The following is a 25,642-nucleotide window of genomic DNA, read 5'->3' on the forward strand; positions in this document are numbered from 1 at the left end:
TGACTCTGATTTTGACCTTGCGTTGTTCCTAGATATCATGCTCCTGCCTCACTCTTGGGATTGTTGTCTGGTATCTATTATTCTACCCCTGGCCCTGACCCTTGGCTCTGTTCCTAACTATCCTCCTGTTCCTACAGCCACCAATCAACCTGGAAATCCGACCAAGAAAATACATACTGTTCCTCCTTGTGGTTGGTTAAGAGTGAAGAACAGGGAGATTCCTTGGAATCAGCAACCCAGTCTAGCCAGCACCATGCTGTTTATGGTGTAGAGAAGAGACATAACTGTTCAGCCAATGGATCGGATTGTTACATTGGGCCAAGAATGCAGCTTGTCTAAAATGATCTTAAAAGATAAAGTTTGCTAACATTCTTAGGGCCCAATGGAGGGACAGGCAAATTAGTGGATGACAGAACAATCACAAATGCTATATAGACTATTGCAGAACACATGATTACTACCATGGCCCTGACAACCTAGATAACTGCATTCTAACAAACCTTAGGTTTAATGTAACAGAGTCAGTTATCAAATTCTACTCTGATGTTGAATACCCTATGGATATAACGAATACATTAGTCTTGTCTTATTTGATTGGATGGCCCCATACTATTAAATTACTGGTACTCAAAAATGCTGAATATTGTAGTTTCTGTCTAGTTTCCATCCCATGCCAATACAGCGGTGTAGATTTGACTTTGCAGGACAGTACCAAGGTAAACATTTTGTTCCACTTTTTTAATCAGGACTTAAAACTTGATCTTCTTAAATGACCACTTGAATGATATCAGCATTCATTTGTATCACATTAAGAAGATCTGATGGGATTATTACATTCAGTTTCACAACAGACTGTAAAATGAGATATTTTTGATTGTAGTTTGTTATAGTGACATCTAGTGGCCAATATGAAAACCACAGTATTTCATATTTTTCCATTTTTAAAAATACTGTTTTTAATAACATGTCTCTGTCATGGCTCAGCAGGCAGGTCAGATTAGGACCAGGTTAATGTCACTGCCTCAGCCATGGCCCACATGATCCACACTTCGGTACATGCTCAGTGTCATTCCAGTGTTGGACGCTAATATGAGCACTTCTCTGCTGGTGTATGGCTGGGAGGTGTGTGTACCAGCTGTCCAATCAAAGCTATTCTGTACAGATTTATTCCTGCGCTTCCTTATCGAGGACTTCTAGTTTGAAGGTGTTTCTGGTCTAGTTGGCGGCTACTGTCAGAGAAATCTGTTTGGTGTGATGGATATTTGGGGAGTTGTAACATCTATCTCCTGATTTTTGCTATTCCTGCATTGTTATTTCGTCTCGTTCTCATCTGTGCTTATTATTAACCCATTAGTGACCAAGCCTGTTTGCGCTTTAATGACCAAGCCAAATTTTTGAAATCTGACATGTGTCACTTTAACATAGAATAACTCCAGAAAGGTTTTGCATATCCAAGTGATTCTGACATTGTTTTTTCGCCACATATTGTACTTCATTTAGGTGGGAAAAATAGACCGATAGAATTTGTGTATATTTATTCAAAGTGCCAAAATTGGGAACCTTTTATTACATTTTCAACTGCAATATCTCAAATATGTGTAAACGTACTGTACACATTTTTGATAATATATATATTTTCATCTGTTTACCTTATTCTGGAAGCACATTTGAGAAACTTTAGTTTTTTTAACCATTTAGGAGACGTACAAATTTAACATTAATTATTAACATTTTGTGGAACATTTTGTTTTCCTACACCAAACCAAAATTGCAAAGGCTCATAGGAGTCAGAATGATAGATACAACCATAAATGACCCAATTAAAAAATATACCCCTTAATGTATTCACTGAGGGGGGTCAGGAGTATTTTGACCTCATAGGTTTTTTTTCAGAAGTTATTGCAATTAAGAGGAGAAAAAATAAGATTTAATATTTTTGAAAATACTCATAAATCATTTTATGACAGTTTTTTTTTCTATAAATGCACATGAAAATGAGGACCTGCACCCCATATTGGATACCCCTGTTTGTCTTATGTTCAGAGACATACCCATTGTGGCCCTAGTCTTATGTTTGTATGCACAACGGGGCCCTAACCGAAAGGAGCAGCCGGTGGCTTCCAGAACAGACATTTTGTTTGAAGGTGATTTAGGCCCCATTGCCCTCTTGTAGAGCCCTTGAGCAGCCAAAACGATGGAGAACCCCCACAAATGACCCCATTTTGAAAACTAGACCCCTTATCTAATTCATATAGGGGTGTACTGCATATTTTGACCCCACAATTTTGGAATGAATCTAAGCAAAACAGAAGGAAAAAATTGCGATTTTCATTATTTGGCAATTGTGTCATTTTAAAAACATTTTCTTTTTGTGCAGCACACATAGGAATGAAGACTTGCACCCCAAAATGGAAGGCCCTGTTTGTCCTGTGTTCAGAAACATAGCCATTGTGGCCCTAATCTAGTTACAGGACACATGGCTAGGCCTATAATGGATGGAACACCCATTGGATTTCAGGGCACAACTGAATAAATTCCAGGCCCCATTGCCCACTTGTGCAGAAAAAATTTTTGACTCCCTAAAAATAACCCCCCCCCCCCATCCTTTTTGGCATTCCCTAAATCTTAGATAAAAGTAATAATGTATACTGTGTGGTATGTCCGAAGACAGGGGTAATTACGGAGGCTTGAGATAGGCAGATGGGACAATAACTCAGGGTATCTTTCCTCCTCTGTGCACTTTTTAGGGGGTATTTCTTGACCTCAGTGGCAGGGATGGGTTGTAAAGAGTGGCGCTCTGTGAGGCTTTGTAAGTTTCCGGAGGTGCGGCAGTCTCACACAGAAGGAGCTCAAGAAGCCGCTCCTGGAACTGCAGGAAGGCGAGCGTTCCCGTAATTACGTATTACAGGTAGCGATCTGAATAACGCCGGGCTCACACGACCGGATGTGGAAACAGATTGCAAAGGCCCGCAGCAGATCACAGCTGTGAGCCCGGCCGTGGCCCAGCGTATGGCCACGTAATTTACTGCGCATAACTATGTAATCACACAGGTGTTTTTTTTATATTTCCCGCACCGTCGCTTAGTGATGATGTAGGTACCTGCAGCCCATACACAATTTAGTTGCACATGGGCTGTGGGTATATCTGTGACCATAGAGCACAATGGGCTCTATGTTGCGGATATCCATGGTACAATAGAACATGCTGCCTTCCGTTTTCTGGAAGTGGATTATGTAATTCTGACCCGCTAATGTAAAATGTCCGGCGCATGCACAGAAGGTCGGGGAGCCCAGGAGATTTAAAATCTGCCGGTTCCCGGCTAGCATGAGTAGCCGAGAGCAGGGAGATGTCACCGGGAGCCGTGGTATGTGGTCCTCGGTCACATGATTGCTGTTATCCAATGGATAACGGCAATCATGTAAAGTAAAAAAAAATGTGAAAAAAGTTTTAAAAAGTTTACGTTTCATCTTCCCTCATGGATCATATCCATGAGGGGAGATGAAATTATGTACCTAAGGCCCAGGATTTATCCGTGGACCTTACCCCGGCTTTTGTGCACGCGCCTGTCACCAAAATGGCGGATGCATGCCTAAAAGCTGTGGATTGCCGCTGTAATTTAAAATCTCCCTGTCCCTGGCTACGAAACATAGCCGAGGGCCTGGAAAGTACACGGGGGGGGGGGGGGGGGCGCAGTATGCAGTCCCTTGTAATGTGATCACCGTTATCCAATCAATAACGACAATCATGTAAAAGTAAAATAAAGTTAAAGTTTCATCTCCTGTCACTGATCCAATCTATGAGGGGAGGTGAAATTACTTGCCTTAAGCCTCCGGTGATGTCCCCCTGATGGGATCATTATCTGCGGACCTTTCTCCAGCTTGCATGCGCCCGTCGGCAAAATGGCGAACACAAGCGCAAAAGCTGGGGAGGACCGGGACATTTAAAGTCTCCTTGCTCCTGGCTACTAAAAGGTAGCCGAGATCCTGGAGCAGTGACTGGTGGCTTCTGTGATTATTGCAGGACCTGCGTGAGATATCACTACTAGGAGGGGGATTCTGTGACACATATCCCCCTCCTCCAGAGTAAGTGTCTTTAAGATCCACAGGGTTCATTGGGTGAAATCTTGTCTATGAACTGTTCCACAGCGATCCTAGGAGCGCAGGATTTTTTATATCCTTTTCTTTTCTCCTATTCTATATACTGGGAAGAGATGCTCTGTTCAGAGGTCCCCCAGCATCCATGCAGCTCTCCCCTTAACAAGCGGATGCGAGGAGCATAGGATAAGGCTAAGTGAACATCAAGGACCACAGGTGAGGCACCTGGAGACAGGTGAGGCACCAGTTGGCCACACCAGGTGAGCACAGACCATTGTACCGAGAGGTGTGTTCCACACATTTTCTTCTATCCATATGTGAGTGATAACATGTCCTTGGCATTGAAGAACGCTGTCAGTGGCAGGGTGCACCTGATTCGGACACATGGTCCAGCAAGCATGGCCAGAGCATTATATATCCTTAACAGCACACTGGGTCAATGTCCTGCAGGGGGGGGCATTAAGTGGAAAGTAGTGGTTCACGTTTTCATTATTGAGCCTCGTATGCCGCAGAGTGTTAAGGCAGCAAAATGCAGTCCTAAGCTCTCGCTCAAAACCTGAAGGTTGCGGATTAAGTCCCCGCTTGATTCAAGGTTGACTCAGCTTTCCAATCTTCCGAGGTCGGTAAAATGAGTACCCAGCTTGCTGGGCGTAAAAGATGACTATGGAAGGTCATAAAAAACCACCTCACAAAAACGGTTTGCCAAGAAAATGTCACGATGTGACGTCACCCTAGGAGTCAGTCATGAATCGGTGCTTGCATCAGGGAACTTTACCTCATTATTGTCTGTCCTTTTCTCACCCCCCTCCCTCCTCCTACTTCTCTTCCTCGCAATAATTTTTTTTTTTAAAGGGCAAGAAACATCTGTAGCTCTACAGCTTTTCCTTGGAGGAGGTCCATGCTTGGCTGTTCTATCATTGTCCTTTGCAAACTTTATGACATTACTTTTAAAATATGCAGCACACCTGATATCTCCCTTGACACAATTTTTGATCTAGGAGACCCTATGTGGGCCTTCTTTTGTTTTCAGTGACACCCATGTGCTCTGATTGACCCCTACACCGCTGTACACTATTTTGACCAATTTGTGGGAGAAGCACAGTGTTCCCCAGATTTGTGGCTGTATTCCATGCCATTTGGGGAGGGGTGGGGGGGCTTTGGCTACATTAGGACCTTATTGAGGGCAAATTAGTGAACCCGATTTTCACTCTGCAGCATCCCGCAGGGTGACATGAGGGGCTGGGAGGGCAAGATGCTGGCTTGTCACAGCGGCACTTACCACACTCCCTCCCGGAGGGATGCATGCAGCCAAGGCCAGGGCAGCGCTGGGCCTCTTCCAGACACCCCTAGCATGGGGATACCCGATAAACAGTAGAACAGGTGCAGAGTTTGTCACGGGTGACGCCACTGTTCCCCCCGGCATGAACATCAGCGGGGAAATAAATGAGCCACACACAGGAGTATAGTAACTCAGGTCCCCAGGAACAGTCAGGGGCTGGAATAACTTTGCTTGAATAAACAGTCCAACGATACAAGGCAAAAATAAACAGTATTCCAAGCGTAGGTCAAATTGGATATATATATATATATATATATATATATATATATATATACAGACAAACTTGAAGATGAGTACCTCCACACAGCGATTACAGACTTCAGGATGCCTCTGTGTGTGACAATTGTAGACGCGTACCTCCACCCAGCGGTCCCAGACTTCAGGACGCTTGGGTGTTAACAATTGAGAAGAAGAGTACCTCTGCACTGGGCCTTGAGTAAGAAAACTTAAAACTGGTTCATGCTCTCTCTCTCCAGGGCTCACTCACTTCTCATGCTGATCCTTGCGCTTGGGAAATCTCTCCTCCTCTCCCATATTCAGTACATGAGGGCTGAAGGTGCCCCCACCTGCCTCTGTACTTTGCTCTTAGGTGGTACTAAAGATAGAGCTCTAGATGGAAAGCCTTGACTCTCTTTCCCGCTCTCAATCACTCACATTTATACCTTCTCTCACACCCCATGACAGGATATAAATTGATACATTTACAGATAGTCAGCTCACACTTTGCAGACATTTACCTCTCATTTGCTGCAGCTGTGCAACACACGTACCAGAATGACAAGACAGTTTTGCATAGAGCGTCTACATAAGACATACATGTATGACATTACGGAGGGGGCCAGGAAAGCATGTACCGGGCCACTACAACTCCCATTGACTTTAATGGGAGTCAGAATCAACCGCCCCGACACAAATAGATTATTGCACCAATCGCTCATCACTAATTCTGACAGTCAGCATCCATAATGACAGAATACATGGTGCTGCAAACGGAGTTTGTATTCTATTGATGGAGTCTGACCGGGATACTATTGTATAGCAATTTTAATAATAATATTAGAAAAATTCTGGAATTCCCCAATATAAAGTAGTTCTATACCGCATCTTCACCTGCAGCTCAGTTTACTGCAATAGCAAATTAAATGGGGATTTGGGATGCGGAATACATTATACAGGGGTCGAAGGGTCCTGTTGGAGAACCTGGTAACATTTGACAGGCAGCCGTAGCTGGAGGCACAGAAAGTGACATACGCTAATCATTTTGAGACTATTTGTAATAACTCGGCTTTTGACACAGGAAGCAAGGCCTTCTACCCAAAGAGACTATTGAATGGCATATTAAAAATGAACATGCTTGATGTCACCTGACATTTTATGAGCGGGGAATAGAAACGCGTTACACTCCGTGGAGCGGAGCACATCTGTAAGCATTTAACTTCTCTGGCTCTTTTCTTTGTGGTGTGGATGTGGTTAATTACCGAAGGATATTTTGCTGTTTTCTGCCAATGGATCTCAATGAGTGAACTATGGAGGATTTTTGCTAAAACTGTACCCCGAGTTGAACCGCTTCCAAAGACAATAGGGGTGTTAAGTAACGGAGTGATCGCTTCCGTTTGCACAGCGCTCGCCTCTTTCCTTAACAGCTGTGAAATGTCTGCCGTTTCAATGAAACATTACTTGATAGATGGAGGGGCTTTCTGCTGGACTGCAACTGTGAATTCTGTCAGCTTTAATCCCCCCTGAGATCACGCAGATGAGCTTGTTAGAAACTAATAATGAAAAATCCAATTGATTACACTCATAAAAATGACCAATAAATATGAAAGAGTGTTACGTCCCAGATTGAAGTCTGTGGGCTACTAATGTACGGATTTTATAGTCGGCGCATCATAAATAAACAGTTTGAAAAACTTTTTACCGAACTAATAAGATTCACTAGCAAGATCACCACCTAGTGGAAATAAATGGTACTGACATCTGGACACAGATGATAAGGCAGGACCATTTCTCCAAAACCTCTTGCCCTCTACCAGTCTACCTTACCCTATTCTCATATTATACATCGGAATGCCTAAAAATGAGCATCCAGATTCAGTAATGCAAAGTAAATCAGAGAAGATGGGCGTCAGGAGTACATTTACTAGTGTAGGGGCCCCTGGAGTGGTAGAGGGGCCAAGTCTATCAATGGGAGCCTGCTGGTGCCTAGGGAGCCGTGTATAGGGTACCAGCCTCCAAGCCATACTGGGAGTCGTGGGACAGGTCATAGGGGTGGCATATAGTAGAAGGAAGCCTCCGATAGGGTCATGGGTGTGACCTTAGAGGGCACTGCTAACCATGGGCAACAGAGAGGGGTGAGAATGAGCGAACAAAAAGAGGAGAGCGAAAATCATTGGTCAAAATCATTGATCTACAGGTAAAGCATTTAAATTGTGTGTACTATGTCCTACTACTATGCTCGAGAAAGGCGCATGGATGTCATGTGGGTTATAAGGCCTCCAACACCAGAGTGAACAAGGATTCTGCGTGCCAGCGGGTTGGGTCCCCTAGCAAGAACTCCCCCGTAGGCGCCAGGTAAGTCCTACTTCTTATATGTGCATGTAGAAACAGACTGCACTATTCTTTTTGTAGGTGCTGTCCCTAAACACATGCTAGTCAAGGTTCAGGGGTCCTGAATGCCACACCACCTGTGATGAGATTGCGAGGTGTTGTTTAGTTGCCATTGCAGCCCAGGGCCTTCTGAAGGCCCAAGAGCTGCCATGTATTGCTGCCTATTAAGATGTACCTGTGGCCAGTCCTAATAGAATACCTGCAGAAATACCATATATTGCAATACTGAAGTATTGAAGTATATGGTATACGCAATCAAAGCCCCCTGTAGGGACTAAAAAAGTAAACATGAATGAAAAATAAAGTGTTTTTTTTTATAAATAAAATATACTAAAAATTTAAAAAAATGTATACATAATTAAAAAACCCAAAACAAACATATTTGGTATTGCCACATTCTAATCTATCCTGACAGCAGCCCAGGGATCAGCTGATTAGTAGGGATTCTGAGTGGAGGACTCTGACTGATCAACTATCGATGAGCTGCCCTGAGGATTGATCATCAATAGTAAAAGCCCCAAAGGGACACTTTAAAGGGGTTGCACCAAAATATAAACTTGTCCCCTATCTACATGATAAGGGAAAAGTGTCTGGTTGTTGAGACCCCCAGGAATCACGACAACAGGGGTCTTGTGCCTCCTGTATAAATGGAGTGGCAGTCAATCGTGTGCGCTGCTTCTCCATTCATCTCTATGGGATTGCTAAAGAGAAGTAAGCTGCGGGGGATTGTACTATATCTTGGGACAACCCCTTCCAGAATGTAGGGGTGGATAGCTGATCCCCTCGGGTACTGCTCTCAGTACCGCTAGGAATCAGTGGACTTTGCCAGGGGCAGCCACACATTTGCGCTGAAGGAAAATGTATTATTAAAGAACAGCCATTCATATGAATTGCCGTCCTGTGATAACAGCTTAGAACACGGTCAGTTCTTCTTAAGTGGCTATTGGAAATAAGGAAGATAGAACAATGCCTCTGCAGCACCACCTATTGGATGGCAACATTCCTGCAAATCAATGTCTAACCCTTTACACAGGTCTATACAATAATTACTGGGAAATGAAAACCAAGCCAGAATCCATACACAGACAGCTGTTTTGGGCTGTTTGCCCCTCATCAGTGTGCAGTAATCTCCATTTTGGGTAACAGACAGGGGGTCCTGAATGGATTCAGTTTCCCAATAGAACTTATGAACTGGGCATACCATTTTGGTACAATCCCTTTAAGTGGTAATATTATTTAAAGAGTCTGTGCTAAGTTATAAACCTATCCACAGGATAATTGGTGGGGGTTAAACTGCTAGGAATGCCACGATCCTGAGAATAGAGGTCTGGTTGGTCCCCGAGTGAACGGAGCGAAGGTCACACTCCATTCACTTCAATGACAGCACTGGAGATTACGGAGTTCCAGCACTTCAGTAATCTCCGGCGCTGTCACTGAAGTGAATGAAGCTGCGGCGCACCTTCACGACCTCTGCTCCGTTCACTCGACAACTAACTGGACCCCCGTTCTCAGGATCGGTGGGGGTCACAGCAGTTGGATCCCTACTGCTTGTAAAGTTATTCCCTGTCCACTTTAGAACTTTGCACAACCCCTTAAGGCCTCTTTCACTTAGCCAATAGCGATTTCCCGGCAAAAGAGTGCTACAAAATTGTGCAATTTTGTAGCGCTCTTTTGCCAGGATTTTTGGGGGGAGGTGGGTAAGCTTGAAATATAAGCCTTACCCCAAAAATAAGCTCTAGCTACATTTAAAAAAAAAAAACTGAGAACAATACATTACCTAACAGGCGCTGTCCGCTCCGCGGCTCATCTCCGGTGTGTTTTTTCAGGAGCGGAGTCGTACAGATAACTCAGCCTGTAGGCCTGGTGTCATCCTGTGTCCCAGAGTGTGTCTGTCCAGGAGCAGAGTCATACAGATAACTAGGACTGTAGGCCCGGTGTCATCCTATGTCCCAGAGTGAGTGTGTCCAGGAGCGGAGTTATATAGATAACTAGGACTGTAGGCCCGGTGTCATCCTGTGTCCCGGACTGTGTGTGTCCAGGAGCGGAGTCATACAGATAATTAAGACTGTAGGCCTGGTGTCATCCTGTGTTCTCCTCCCTGACCTTTTCTGAACTGTTCTTCCTACACTGGTGTGTGAAGTTTCAAGTGAGAAGTAAAAGTTTCCAGTGACTGCCCATCGTCAGTGATTGAGGTTTCCAAATCTCACTGTGTGGGGACTCTCTTATTTGCCCATCGGACATCCCACAGACTGAAGGAACAGTGGTGTCACAAGTGACAGCTCTTCAAGTCCACTACACCATTTATACAGGTAACCGCTGTCCCAGTGTTGCCTGGAGGAGGCCTAGCAGTGCGTTGGCTGTGGCTATACGCTTCCCTCTCGGGAGGAGTTTGGTAGAGCCACCGTGACAAGTGTCATCTCTACCCCCGCCATCTCCTCAGTGTTGTACACTTCTTTTTTTGCCATTATGAACAGGATAAAACACCTCTGTGCCGCATCTACGTGGTTGCATTTTTCTGGCGTGTCAAGAGAGAATTCTAATTTTTGAGTTTACTATTGTGCAAGTATCCGCCATATTTTTTTCCAATGCCCAAGAGGGCTCGAACGAGTCAGGACTGAGTCTCATGTCAAAATCAAGAATCAAACAAGAAAATTCCTCTCCAACTGCAGTGGCAAAAATGTGTTATGCCATGATAGATGGCATAACACATACTGGATAAAGACTGCGTGGTGCAATTGAAATGTTGTCAGCTTATGTGCACTCAATAAAGATGAAGCACTTCTAGTATGTGAGTACTGTGCCTTTGGTACCCCTGATGCCCCTTTGGTACCCTTTGGTACTGTGGAGAAGCCGTTGGACCACTCAACACACAATGCTTCTAGCCAGTCCTGCAAGAAGATGTTTCACCCACGTCGAGATCTCAGGCTGCGCCCAGTGCAAGGAGCACCCATGGGATTTCCTCCACGACAACCCCAATACTACTGGGGAGAGGATCCACAACTACTGCCACTGCTGACAAGGGACTGACTGACCTCCCCTCTATCAGAGGAGTACCTGGAGGAGCATTTGAAGGAATCAGGAGCCGGCGCAGCTGCAGGGCCTGCTCGCCTAATGTACACGTTTAAAGAGCCGGAGGCAGTTGTACAAGCAGATCATCCTGTCTCCCGGATTTGCTGAAGCAGTTCGTATGTGAGTACGGGGACCAGAACATTGCCTTTTACTTCATGGGAGCCCCACAGTTCTTGGTGTTGAGACCTAGAAATTGTTTCTAGTACTAATGGTCATGGACTCTTTTCGTAAGACATTCCTTCCATTTCTGGTTATTAAGCCCCTTAATTCAAGGATTGTAAAGTTTACAGTTTCCCTATACATAGTCTAATTATGCCAATTGTCTATGCCGTGTATTATGCTGCCATGTATGGAAGTGTTATTATAGCGTTAAAGTTTAAGCTTTTGCGCAGAAGGAGAAACAAAGCAGTAGGTAAGTAAAGTAATTTTTCATATGCTAAAAGCTTCTGTTTGAATGTGACCGTGTGAATGGTCAATGTGTATGTATGGGGGTTTTGTTCCCCACTGTGCGTCTCTTGTACCAGTGTCTGTCCACCGTCCTAGCTGTCTCAGTAGGCGGGGCATCCCTTTCACCTCATCCTCTAGTCCCAGATAGGGGGGTATTGAGTTAAGCTACCACTCGTCACGGTGTTTACTGTGAGAGAAAGTGATGGTTATTCCACTTGTCTCTTGTTTTTTCTGCCAGTCGCCCTTCTCTATTCTTCAGTACTGCATCAGTGTTGTATTCTCTTTTCTGAGGAAGGTATGTTCATTCCACTTGCTCATATTCTTTGTCTTTGGGGAGAAGAGTCATGCATGTGCCCCATAGCTATGCTAGTGTATCTTGAATTCAGTTCAGCCTAGCAGAAATTCTCTTCTGGTTTAGGCCAAACCATTTCATACACGCTGTCATAATAAAATGCCTTACTAAGAAAGTAACATTCTAAAGGTGGTCTCAGAACACTAGGATGGGTTACATTTCTGTATAAATAACTTGAGGGTAGGAGCTGTGTTTATAGGTTTCGCCTTGCACACTCCGAGACTGCGCAGTGTTCCTGGAGGTGAACCGGATTAGTACACTGAGATATCCTTACTCCGGATATTACACTGTGTTTTAGAGGCACCGGGTCGGCTTATTTGAACTAGGGGGAAACTGTAGAGGCCCGAAGGTCATATATCTGGTCTCTCCATAATTGTCATACATGTCATGCCTTCAGTGTGGATGCACTGTGCAAATTGTCTTATCTTTAGTTATGTGCATTGCACAGCTGCAGCCTGTAAGAGGTTAATGTCTGGGATATGTCTGGAAATTGTAACCAATTGTCATGTCACGTGGGTATGTAGGGTATAAATATGAGTGCAGTGCATGCAAAAATGGTTCTTCAATGGTAGAGTGTGGAGGGAGAGTGCTGGCCACATGGGGGTACCATCAACCCTCGTGTGGTAAAGAATGTTCCAACCCCAGGACCCATACCTTGAGTGAGAGTGAAAGAAGGAGACCGCCGTGCAGTGTTAACCTCTTAACGACCGGGCCATAGTCTTATTACGTCCTGCCCAAGTGGGCTTTATTCTCTGAGGACGTAAAAACATGCATCCGTGGGCTATGGACGTGACAGCTCCATGCTGTCGGTGCCCGCAGGTAGGCGACAGCATGGAGCTGTCATCCCGGGCTGCGGGCCCCCCCCCCCCCCGGCATTGCGATCGGTGCTATCCAATGGATAGCGCCGATCGCAATAAAGTAAATAAAAGTGCTTAAAAAGTTAAAATTTCAGCTGCCCTGATGGATCGGATCCACCAGGGCAGCTGAAAATACTCACCCGCCTTCTCAGCGCTGCCCACTGAAGATCTGGTCCTCCCGGACCCGTCGCCGCTCTTCTGCGCATGCGCGCCAGACGATGACGTCACGCGCATGCGCAGAAGCCCGGGAGCCCCCGGCAAATTCAAAATCTCCTGGCTCCCGGCTCCTGAAGGTAGCCGGAAACCAGGAGGTGTTACCGGGGACCGCGGTGAGCGGTCCCCGGCCCCGTGAAAAGTTCCAAAAAGTAAAACAAAAGTGCTAATTTCACCTCCCCTCATTGATCGGATCCATGAGGGGAGGTGAAAATACTTACCTCAAGTCCGCCGATGTCCCCGGTGTTCCGGGACCCGAAGTCCCCCTCTGCGCATGCGCTCCCGATGATTGACATCGGGCGCGTGCACAGAGGGGCTCGAGCCCCGGGAAATTCAAAATCCCTCTGCTCCTGGCTGCCATGTGTAGCCAGGAGCAGAGAGATTATACCGGGGACATGATCACTGTCATCCAATGGATGACAGTGATCATGCAAAGTTAAAAAAAAGTGTAAAAAAGTTAAAAAAAAAAAAGTTAAAAACAGTTTTAAAAAGTTTTGAAAAAGTTTAAAAAGGGTACGTTTCATCTCCTCTCACGGATCATATCCGTGAGGGAGGATGAAAGTACGTACATAAGGCCCCCAGATTTATCCGCGGACCTTACCCCAGCTTCTGCGCACACACCCGTCGCCAAAATGGCGGACGCATGCGCAAAAGCTGTGGATTGCCAGGTTAATTGAAATTCTCCCTGCTCCTGGCTACAAAACTGAGCCAAGAGCCTGGAGATTTCACGGTGGGCCGCGGTGAGCGGTTCCTGATCACGTGTTCTCCGTTATACAATGGATAATGGCGATCACGTAAAAGTTTTTTTTAAAAATTGAAGTTTCATTTCCCCTCACCGATGCGATCGGTGAGAGGAGATGAAACTTTTTACCAGAGGCCTCCGTATTTGCACCCCGACGCGATCCTCATCCGTGAACTTACCCGGATTCTGCACATGCGACCGCCGGCAAAACACCGGACACATGCGCAAGAGTCGGGGAGCCCAGGAAACTTAAAATCACCTTGCTCTCGGCAACCAACGGTAGCCGAGAGCCTGGAGCAGTGACGGGTGGCCTCGTGTGGTCCACGGTCACGTGATAAAAAGGTAGAGATCTACCTTAGGCCGGTCTCACATGACCGGATAGGAATTACGGATTCTGCATGCGTCTAATATGCGGTATTATGCAGATCAATCGCATTGGATTACACAATTCCATTCACATTACCGGGTTGGAATTGCGTAATCCACTCGCAGAAAAGAGAACGCAGCAGGTTCTATTTTACCGCGGATATCCGCAACATAGAGCCCATTGTGCTCCATGGTCATGGATATACCCGCAGCCCATACGCTACTACATTGTATACGGGCTGCGGGTACCCGGGTCATCGCTAAGCGACGGTGCAGGAAATACAAACAAAAAAAAGGTGTACTGCGCATGACCGCCTGTGTGAGTAGGCAGTTATGCGCAGTACATTACGCGGCCGTACGCAGGGTCACAGCCGGGCTCACAGATGGGATCCGCTGCGGGCCTCCGCAAGCAGATTCTGCCTATGGCTGCGTGAGCCCGGCGTTATTCAGACCGCTACCTGTAATACGTATTTTACAAGAAGCCCCAGGAACGCTCGCCTTCCTGCAGTTCCAGGAGCAGCTTGTTGAGCGCCTTCTGTGTGAGACCGCCGCACCTCAGCAAGCTTACGGAGACTCACGGAACGCCACTTTTTACATCCCATACCCGCCACTGAGGTCAAGAAATACCCCCCAAAAAGGGGAGGGGGGATACCCGGTTTTATTGCCCCATGTGCCCATTCCAACCAGCCTCCGTAATTACCCTTGTCTTCGGAAATACTACACAGTTCACATTATTACTTTTATCTAAGATTTGCAAACGCCAAAAAGGGCGCGGGGTGTGTGTGGGCGGGGGGGGGGGGGGGGGGGGGGGAGTTTTTAGGGAGTCAATTTTTATTCCATACAAATAAACAATGGGGCCTGGAATGTATTCAGTTGTGCCCTGAAATCCAACGGGTGTTCCCTCCATTACAGGCCTTGCCATGTTTCCTGTAAGTAGATTAGGGCCACAATGGGTATGTTTCTGAACACGGGACAAACGGGGGTATCCATTTTGGGGTGAAAGTCTTCATTCCTATGTACACTGTACAAAAAAACTGTTCTTAAATTTAAAAAATTGCCAAAAAATGAAAATCGTAACTTTTTCCTTCTGCTTTGCTTAGATTCATTCAAATACTGTGGGGTCAAAATACGCAGTACACCCCTAGATGAATTTGTTAAGGGGTCTAGTTCTCAAAATGGGGTCATTTGAGGGGGTTCCTTATTGTTTTGGCCGCTCAATGGCTCTACAAGTGGGCAATGGGGCCTGGAATTTATTCAGTTGTACCCTGAAATCCAACGGGTATTCCTTTCATTGTAGGCCTAGCCATGTGTCCTGTAAGTCTCTTAGAGCCACAATGGGTATGTTTCTGAACACGGGACAAACAGGGGTATCCAATTTGGGGTGAAAGTCTTCATTTATATGAGTGCTGTACAAAAAAAACTGTTTTTAAATTGACGCAATAGCCCAAAAAATGAAAATCGTAATTTCTTCTTACTGCTTCACTCAGATCTATTCAAAAATTGTAGGGTTAAAATACACAGTACACCCCTAGATAAATTTGTTACGGGGTCTAGTTTTCAAAATGGGGTCATTTATGTTCTCTATGGTTTTGGCGCTCAAGAACTCTACAAGTGGGCAATGGGGCCTAAAAGGACTTCAAGCAAAATCTGTTCTGAAAGCCACCGATTACTCCTTTAATTTTGGGCCCCATTGTGCATGCGGACATATTAGGGCCACAATGGGTATGTCTCTGAACACGGGACAAACAGGGGTATCCATTTTTGGGTGCAAGTCTTCATTCAAGTGTGTGCTGTACAAAAAAAGCTGTTTTTAAAATGACAGAATTGCCAAAAAACGAAAATCACAATTTTTTCCTTTTGCTTGGCTTGAATTCATTCAAAAATCGTGGGGTCAAAATCCGCAGTACACCCCTAGAGAAATTCTTTAAGGAGTCTAGTTTTCAAAATGGGGTCATTTGTGGGGGTTCTCTATGGTTTTGGGCGCTCAAGAACTCTACATGTGTGCTATGGGGCCAAAAAGGACTTCAAGCAAAATTTTCTCTTTTGAAAGACACTGACTACTCCTTTCATTTTGGGCCCCGTTGTGGACTCAGATATAACATTAGGGCCACAATGGGTATATTTCTGAACACGGGAGAAACAAGGGTATCTATTTTGTAGTGTAAATCCTCATTTTCATGTAAACTATAGGAAAAAAATATCTCTTTAAAATGATAGATTTGCAAAAATATGAAATTTTACTTTTTCTCCTCTAAATTGAATTAATTCCTGAAAAAAAAACGTGGAGTCAAAATACTCATGACACCCCTCAGTAAATACACTAAGGGGTGTAGTTTTTAAAATGGGGTCATTTGTGGGGGTATCTATTATTCTGACACTCATGAGCCTTTCCAATCTTGGCTTGGTGTAGGAAAACAAAGTGTTCCTCAAAATGCTAAAAAGTAATGTTAAATTTGTACGTCTCCTAAATGGTTAAAAAAAAAAAAGTTTTTCTAATGTGCGCCCAAAATAAAGTAAACGGGTGGAAATATAAATCTTAGCAAAAATTTCTATATTATGTTTGCACATATTTAAGATATTGCAGTTGGAAATGTGAAAAAATAATAATTTTTTCAAAATTTTCCCAATTTTGGCGCTTTTAATAAATAAGCACAAATTCTATCGGTCTATTTTTTCCGCCTAAATGAAGCACAACATGTGGCGAGAAAACAAGGTCAGAATCGCTTGGATATGCAAAACCTTTCTGGTGTTTTTCCATGTTCAAGTGACACATGTCAGATTTGCAAAATTTGGCCTGGTCATTAAGGCACAAACAGGCTTGGTCACTAAGGGGTTAAAGCAGCCCCCTGCAAGTGAGTGTCAGTGTGTGTGTGTGTATCCAGAAGCAGAGTCGTACAGATAATTAAGTCTGTGGGCCCAGTGTCATCTTGTGTTCTCCTCCCTGACCCCCCTAGAATGCTGGCTGCTTTTTACAGCAGCAAACCCGCCCGCAACAGCTTCGATAAGCCACGCCGCTCATCTGAGCTGTTAACCCTTTAAATGCCACAGTCAATTCGGACAGCAACATTTAAAATGCCCCGATCAAAGTTTGGGGGGTCCCCCACTGCCACCCACGGGGGGGGGGGGGGGGGGGGGGGATGTGTAGTTTCCATGGCAAGCGGGGGCCTTGGCTGCCATTGCAGATTGCCTACCATGCCTGTGGCGTGGCTTGATACGTTGCCTGTCAGATTGCGGTATGATGTAATGCAAAGAAAATAAACAGCACCAGAATTGCGCTCTTTTAGTCACCCCATCCCAAAGAAAAAAAGGAATAAAGAGCGATCAAAAAGTCGTATGCTCTCCAAAATAATACCGATAGAAACTACAGGACGTCCCGCGAAAAACGAGCCTCTGCACAACCATGTGGAGGGAAACATAAAATAGTTATGGCGGTCAGAAAAGAAAAAATAAGTATCATTGGAAAAAAATAGGCAGTACAGCAAAAAAAACCCTCTATAAGTTTGGTATTGCAGTAATCGTACGAACCCATAGAATACAGTTATCAGGTCATTTTGGTTGCAGTTCGTGCGCCGTAGAAAGATGGCGGAATTTCGTTTTTTTCCATTTCACACCACTTCTAAAACTTTTTCGGGACGCTATATGTTACATTATATAGCAGCATCAAAAAATACAAGTTGTCACTCAAGCCCTCATACAGCGACGGCGATGGATAAATAAAGGATTAACGATTTTTTAAAAGGGGGTATGAAAAAGAGAAAATGCCCCCCAAAAAGGGCCTTAAGGGGTTAAACACCGATCCTTCAGTCGTTCTCATTCACTTATACAGCGAACTGAACCATCCTGTAAAAAAAATAACATTTATCTTTGTGTTTAAACCGAACGCTGCGCAAACTGTGACATCGTTAGCTGAGGCGAAGGGCTGCAACACTCAGAGGGATACACTGCTACATGCTAACAAGCCAGATACATGCTCTTCAGAACCACAGCTGGGGCTGCCACTAGAGGGAGCTGCAGCTCACGTCCTGGAAGCTGTAGAGAATCAGCCAACCCAAACAACCAATCAGGTTGTGAATCGAGCAGAAGTGTTGTGGACTATAGATATATGCAAAGCGGGCGCCTCACTGTGGGCGGAAGTGACGTAAGTAAGGAAGGTGAAGCGGTGTCGGCCATATTTTGTGTGGCGGAAATGCTAACGGAGTGACGCTGCGTGTGACGTAACCGGAAGTGCTCGGTACGGCGTCATGTATGGCCGGTGCGGTGTGTTGTGAAGGGGGGATTCACTAGAGAGGTCCGGGTGAGTACTGCGGGGTGTCGGGCTATAGCTGTGTGGGAGAGCGGGGCTGTATGTGTTACGTTCTGTGGACAGCCCCGGCCATGGTGGAGCACTAGCCCCCACATCTGGCTTCTCTGTTGATCGGTGGGCTATCGCTGCTGATCCTGGGATCGGGCGATCCGTGTCTCCACCGTGGGGTCCCTTCCCCCCCGTAGTGATGTCACACTGGCGTAGTAGCTGAGAATGTGCAATCCGTGCGCCATTCATTTCCTCGCTACATCGAACATGAATGGAGCGTCAGCTCACCTGGCCGGCCAGCGCTTCATCCGGGGGTGCAGTGTGGAGGACATGGAGCCCCCCTGAGATCAGCGGTGAGACCCCACCAATCGGCCACTTCCCTCCATCCTGTGACCTGCGTATGGTGCCGACGTGTGCCGTAGCGCAGTACATCACTCACACTGTTCTGGGTTCTAACTGCGGAATCCACGACTGCCGTCCGTGCGGAGGATCTGCGGGGTCATTTAGGCTGGGTTCACATGGGGCGGATTTGCCGCGTCAAATCCGCCCGCGGCCGCTAATCTCGGGATTAGCCAGCCATGTGGACGAGGTTTCTCAGAAATCTCATCCACACGGGACGGCCAATGCGCTGCGGTAAGTACGGCTGAAACCGTGGCCGCAGCCGCGGTTTCAGAATATGCAGCATGTCTGTTTATCCTTTCTTTCCGCCACGCTCTCCTCTATGGGAGCGCCGGCCGCGGCGGAAAAGCGAGCGGCCGGGCCGCTTCAAAGCCGCCGAGGATTTTTCTGCGGCGGTTCTCCCGTCGGAAATCTCGCGGTTTCTGCTGTGGTCAAACCACAGGATTTCCGACAGGAATACGCCCCGTGTGACCCCAGCCTTAAAGGCACACAGTGGGTTTTTTTTCGCGCTCGCGTATGCAAATTCTATATTCCGCAGGTGGCAGAAAAATCGCAGCATGATCTATTTTGCCGCAGACTCCACACGGATGGCCCCATTGAAGTCAGTGGAGGTGTCCGACCCGCAGCCCATCCATAATTAACATTGTATACGGGCAGCGGGCACCCGTGTCATCGTTGGGCGACTGCGCAGGACATGCATACAATGGAAAAACGAAAAACTGATAGTGCATGACAGACGGCGAGCCGCCACCACCGTCCGCAATGCAGGAATCCGACCCGCTGGTGTGCAGCCGGCCTTCCTGTCCCCGTGGGGCCGCACTCGCACTTCACCTATTAGCATGGCTTTGGAGTGTGGGAGGAAAGCCGTACAAACTCCCTGTGGATGTTGTCCTTGGTGGGACTTGAACCCCGGCCCCCGGCGTTGCTGATTACTGGGGGGTTAGCTTGTAGTTCTGCTACAATGACTTTTACCCATTTAAAAAATATAGTTTTCCATCAGTGGGTTTTGCACGCCGTTCCTGTATACTTACCCGGCGGTGGAGCCGGGCCGGCGGGATTCTTGTGAGATGAGCTGACTGTTTCATTGGTACCGTTCTGGGGTTTGTATAAGTTTTTGCTCACTTTTAGAATGTTCCACAGGACCAGCGATCGCCCGAGTAATCGTGATCAAAAGAGCAATTAGGGGTGACTGTCATCTGGTGTACACGGGACCCAACGGGGCGAGTAAGAACCGCTTGCTGTTCAGCTCACCTAAAAACCAAGTGACTGTCGGCCGTGTAAACAGGCAGTCGTCCGTCTATGACCCACTGCCTGATCACTGTGGTTGGGGGTGGCAGGAAGGGATCTCCGCTCACTCCGCCTCCATTCACGGAATGATTATCGCTCTTGCATGAAAGCCCAGTAGGGATAATGGCTGGACGGCAGTCGGGCACTGTGGTGCCACCAGTCGCCTCGTGTTAAAGGACCGTCAGCCTTTTTAAATTGTGTTCGCTGTGAGGTTAATGTGACGGTTTATGGTCCGGTCTAATTGTGGACTCGGTGACACCAATTATGTTTGTTACATTGTAAAGCAATGTGTAGGGAGGAAAAACTATTGTTGCCAATATATAGAGTATTTTAATTGTATTATTAGTCCTAGTAGGGCACTGGGCCGCTGGTATAATACACTGCAGTACTTCTCTACTGCAGTGTAGGATGGCTGTAGCTAGACTCCGGCTGATGTTGATCGGGACCCTCTTACACGGCTGGTAAATGATGATTGTTCCGTGTAATTGCCTGCAGCGACTGAACAACCAACAAGAATTTGTTCACTTCTCATTCGTTGTTCGGTTTTGCCATGCAGAATACTGCAAGAGGTGTCGGCCCGCGTGGACAGGCAGTTATCACTTGTGAACGACTGCCTGTTTACTGTGAACAGGGGCGGATGGGCCGGAACGACTGCCGACTCGCTCTGCCTCCTAGCGATGCTCATTCCTGTGTAAAAGCACAAGAACGACCATCACTGGGCGTCCCGCTGTGCATCTGCACCCCACAAGGCGTCCCGCATTAAAGAGCCCTTAGATATCGGTTGCCATGACTAATGACAGTCCATAAGCACCGCGTGATCATCCAGGATGGGCTGACCGAGGGGGCCACGTCTCAATGCCCAACCACCTAGATGCCATAGTCACTACGGGGTTATATCATCTACGCTCCTGCCGCTGATCTCCAGTCCTAGTGTGTTTACATCCCTTACAGAGCGCGACGGAGATATACGTCATCTAGGGCAAAAGGGTTCAAAACTACAACTCCCATCAGGCATTGACATCTTCACGCTCTTTTTTTTTTTTCCTCCCTCCCCCACAACCCTCTAAAGTGCTGCTTTACCAAAGGTCACTTACTGCCCGGTATATGACAGTTGGGTAATATTTGCGATATGTGATATGTTTCTGTTCATCCTTCTAGATCGCACCGCCATCTGCCCTCATCCTGTTCCCCTCGCCAGCAGCAATCATGGCGGACCTGGAGGAGCTGAGGAAGCTTGAATACCTGTCGTTGGTGTCCAAGGTTTGCACGGAGCTGGATAACCATCTGGGGATCAACGATAAAGATCTAGGTGAGACGGTTTACTGGTTGCACCTCAGACCGCTCTGACCGTGCCTCCTGGGGGGTGACAATCGCTTGGACGCGAGTGGCTGTAATGGGGCAGGTCTTCAGGGCCAATCACATGGCTGCAGTGTTACTGCGTCGTACACAATGTGCTCTCATCTATATGGAGACTAGTATAAGGGTGGCCAAACCTGCCAACTACTGCCGTACTGTCCCACAATCTAATGTGTGGGGGTCCTGATGCTCCAGCGGGTGGTGGGGGGGATGAGGATTAGGCGGTTGGATTTTGACATCCTTTTGTCCCCTGGGGAGATGAACTGCTGCCAGACTACGGGAACAGAAGCCTCAGGGCGGCTTCACGCAACACGAAATACGCAGGAATTGATTTCAATTGTTTCGTTTTCACCAGTCTTCTTTAAACCCAGCATTATGCTCTATTTTGTGAGCATCTGCGCTCCAAAGGTCCCGTAGAAATCTATTGGAGGTGCGCAATTGCGCATTCAATACACGTGCAGGAAAAGGAACACATCTGGAACTCGCTAGGCTACATAGCCTTTCAAATGCCGGCCGTGTCCCGTGCCCATATGACCTGGTCCTGTGTGGGCATAAAGTACAGTAATATGCACAAAAAGGCATCGTTCACAACACAAGTGCTGTACCCGTGTGAGCGGTTTTGCGCATACTCTCGTGCGAAGGGGTACTTTTAGACAGGATGGCTATCTCTCTTGCACTTTACACAGCAGAGATAGTTGTCCAGTGATTGCAGGCGGAGCGGGTCAGAGATCTCTTCCAGCCGCCCGTCTGCACTCACTGTGGACAGGCAGTCGCTTAGCGATGAACTGCCTGTTTACACTACAAGAGAAGTTGCTTACTAGTCGCTTGGTTTCAGCTCACTAATGAGTGACTTCTTGCTTGCTGCCCTGCTGGGTCCTGCATTTATGTGAACAACTATCTGCTTGGGGGTATTGGGTTGTCAGCCAATGGAGTGCTTGGCCAACGGAGTGTATGGCGAGCTGAAGTACGGCTGGTGGAGGTGGTGTAAACTATCTTGTAGTCGCCTGCACTTCAGAGCAGCCTCCTCCATGGAGTTTATGCACAATATCCAGCGACTGCTTGTCTAACCTGCTGGATGGTTTCCTCTTTGCAGTCACATTGGTGACATGGGTCTGTGGGCATGGAGTTTCCATTGGATAAGTGATAGATGTTAGTTTGGTCTGATCGCCGTCTCCTCTCCCAAAAGCCCATTTACCCAACGATTATCGCTCAAAATTCGTTCAAACAGCTGAAAATGAGCGATAAGCGTTACATATAAACGCGGGCATCGGGCACTTTTTCGTTTGAATGATGACTTAAAGGTGAACTTAAAATCCATCATTCAGCTACTGAGAGATAAAGCAAACACCTTTTACCACTCAATAGACTGCAGGCTGTTATTCCCATGGGAGGCAGCAGATAACAATGTAATCTGCTGTCAGCCATGAGCAGAACAATGTAGCTGTTTTTCACAACTGAGCGTATGATTAATCACAATCTGGACTCTGCAAACAGCTCCTGGAGGCCCTTTTACATGCAAATGAAGATGATAAAGTGTTAATGGCCATTAACATTTTATGCAAATGGCTTGCTAAATCTTTCAGTTGTTTGAAAGATTATCTTTGCATGTAAATGGGCCATAGCTGTGGTGAAGTAGGAAATGAAATGCTAGTTGATGTGCACTGCTGCTCTAGTCTCAAAAATGGCGTAGTGATTGCGGCCCCAGCAGCTGGCCCCAAATGATTTAACACACATCGCCTCTCCATTGTATCAGTGTGGGGTCCAGACTCGCGGTGGGACATTCCTGCCTCCTGGAATATTGCACTGGGATGTAATGAGTCCACCAGAGGACCTTACAGAGTTATACTCGCTGTATGATGTCGTTCACATGTCTCTCGATCTATGTATAATACCGCGCTGTTATCTCTTGCAGCTGAATTTGTCATCGATTTGGCAGAGAAAGCCGCAACGTTTGACTCCTTCAAGTCTCTTCTGGAGAAGAATGGAGCAGAGTTTACAGTAAGTTTCCTCTGCAGTGCCAGGTATATTCTTCCTGCCCGCTGTAGATGCCCAACGCTGAAGGTCATGGATCTCCTATGTTGCTTCCTGTATCAGTCAGTGACGATTATAAAATATCCAAAACCAAATGGCCGGCTTCACTGTAAATACGGAATTACCTGTTCTGTTACCAGTAGTTGACCCATCAAGCCACTGTGCACCGGCGTCATATGCCCATGAGATCCAGGTTAACAACTGGCAGCTCCTGGGCATCAATGCAAAATCTGTAACCAGCGCCCATCTAGAATAATGCAGACGTCCTATGTGGCAGGGGGGCCTCTTGGTGTCTCTGGCTCCAGGCCTCGGTGTAACTGTTAGGCCCGGCTCATACAAGTGTAATCTCATTGTGTATTACGCGCACAATGCAACCCTGCCATTCCACCATTTTTTTAAAGGGCCTTCATTGTGTAGGATGAGCATTGAGATATTTGAATAGTTTGTACCGCTACGTACACGGTGATACACGGCCGCCTTACAGACAACGTCATTATGGAGATGACTGAGATTTTATCACGGGTCGGTCTGTTATATTGGAAAACTGCGTTTTGAGCAATTTCCTACCCCATTATATAGGAATCATTCCATGTACGAGGGTGGAGCCAAATACACTGCCTCTCCCAAATGGGTGAAATCAAAAAACATAAGTGCGGCTGAATTAAGTCATCATAGTTCTTGTGAAAATTACCATTTTTATATAATCTAGGATGATGTAAATCGCACCTGTACCCATCAGATACAGAATGTGGTGAGAAATGTGACACCTCTCCCCCACACTTGCCTTTCAGAATGGAGTGACAGTAACACAGTGGGAAAGTACACAAAGTGCAGTTCTCCAGTATAAGTAGGGCTTTAACCCTTTGCAATTCAATTTTGGATTCAGAGGTTTCCTAGGAGGTTTTCTCTTTCTGCCATTATACAATGGCGCCATCTGCTGGCTAGAGCCAGTACTGCGGTATGGAACATTCTGGAGAGACCGCAGACAACAGAGCGGCCACTAATATTCAATAAGAATACCCTGCTGGATGTCTTTCGACATCGGAGCTGTACAGCCTTCAATCAGAATGTCTTCAGACATCAGTTGATTGGAAAGGGTTAAACTTTGCTGTGGGCACAAGATCCTATGGCCTTCTTGCAGAATCCGTGCCCCATCCATTTGAATGGGAATAGGCACAGAGGTTTATAAAGTACAAACTTGAAATCTGCAGAGCGGGAAGAAAAAAAAAGTGTCACTTCTTGGCGCAAATTCTGTTCTAAATCCCCTTTGGAATCTGTGCACTCAATTGGGCTAATCCACATGTGGATCCATGGTATCTGGAAATGCACATCTGATGGGGGGGCGGCCTGAAATGTGTGTCTGTGATGCAATGTGTAACTCTAGGAAACCCCTTTTATCAAATATGAACTGGCCAGCGATGCTGACGATTCCTCATTCCGCTCCTTTCTCTACAGGACTCGCTGATAAGTAATTTGTTGCGTCTCATTCAGACCATGAGGCCTCCAGCAAAGCCATCCACAAGTCAAGGTAGGTCTAGTCTGTCTGTAGGTTGTAGTAAGCATTGCAGATTTATACTTCTCCTCTTTTTGGCATGTTTGTGTCTTTCTTTAAAGAGGTTGTCAGCTCTAAACTATTGATGGCCTATTCATTATGATAGGCCATCAATTGTAAATAGGTGGGGGTCCACCACCTGAAATTACCACTGGTTAGCTTATTTGCTGGACTGGTGTACTCATGCAATGAACTGGTTTCTGCAAGAAGTTGACAGCTCCATTCCTACTGCAGTGGCCAGGATTGGTATTACAGGCTATTCACTTCAATACCAAGCCGTGGTACAACAGTGGATATGGAGCTGTTTGCTTCCTGCAGGAATCAGCACAATGGTCCGGCGGAAAGCTGATCGGCAGGGATTCTGTATCGATGTACTACTGATGGGCCATCAATAGTTTAGAACTGGACAACCCTTTTTAATTATTCTCTTGGTTAAATATGTAAAGTAAGTTGATAATGTCTGTTTTTTCTTTATAGATGCCAACTTAAAGCCCAAAAGTGGAAAGGAGAAGATTAAAGAGTTATTTCCAGCACTTTGTAGACCAGACAACCCCAGTGTTCGGGTAATTACATACCTACTATTGTGTGCTCACAGTATTGGCTAAAGGCCATTTACACCCACCAATTATAATTGCTCAA

General features: G+C 46.3%; 1 protein-coding gene across 1 annotated transcript in view; it reads left to right on the plus strand.

The window, feature by feature from the left end:
• The first annotated feature begins 18,268 nt into the window (after window positions 1–18,268).
• DHX8 (DEAH-box helicase 8) overlaps window positions 18,269–25,642 on the plus strand; it is a 31,780-nt gene continuing 24,406 nt past the window's right edge. Inside the window, exons 1-5 of the mRNA XM_066587598.1 lie at window positions 18,269–18,381; window positions 21,223–21,373; window positions 23,333–23,418; window positions 24,907–24,979; window positions 25,481–25,566. Of these exons, the coding sequence (XP_066443695.1) occupies window positions 21,271–21,373; window positions 23,333–23,418; window positions 24,907–24,979; window positions 25,481–25,566 (348 nt within the window). The 5' untranslated portion in view covers window positions 18,269–18,381; window positions 21,223–21,270. The remainder of the gene's footprint in view (window positions 18,382–21,222; window positions 21,374–23,332; window positions 23,419–24,906; window positions 24,980–25,480; window positions 25,567–25,642) is intronic.

Source organism: Eleutherodactylus coqui, chromosome 13 (genome assembly GCF_035609145.1).
Source record: "Eleutherodactylus coqui strain aEleCoq1 chromosome 13, aEleCoq1.hap1, whole genome shotgun sequence".
NCBI classification, from domain to species: Eukaryota; Metazoa; Chordata; class Amphibia; order Anura; family Eleutherodactylidae; genus Eleutherodactylus; species Eleutherodactylus coqui.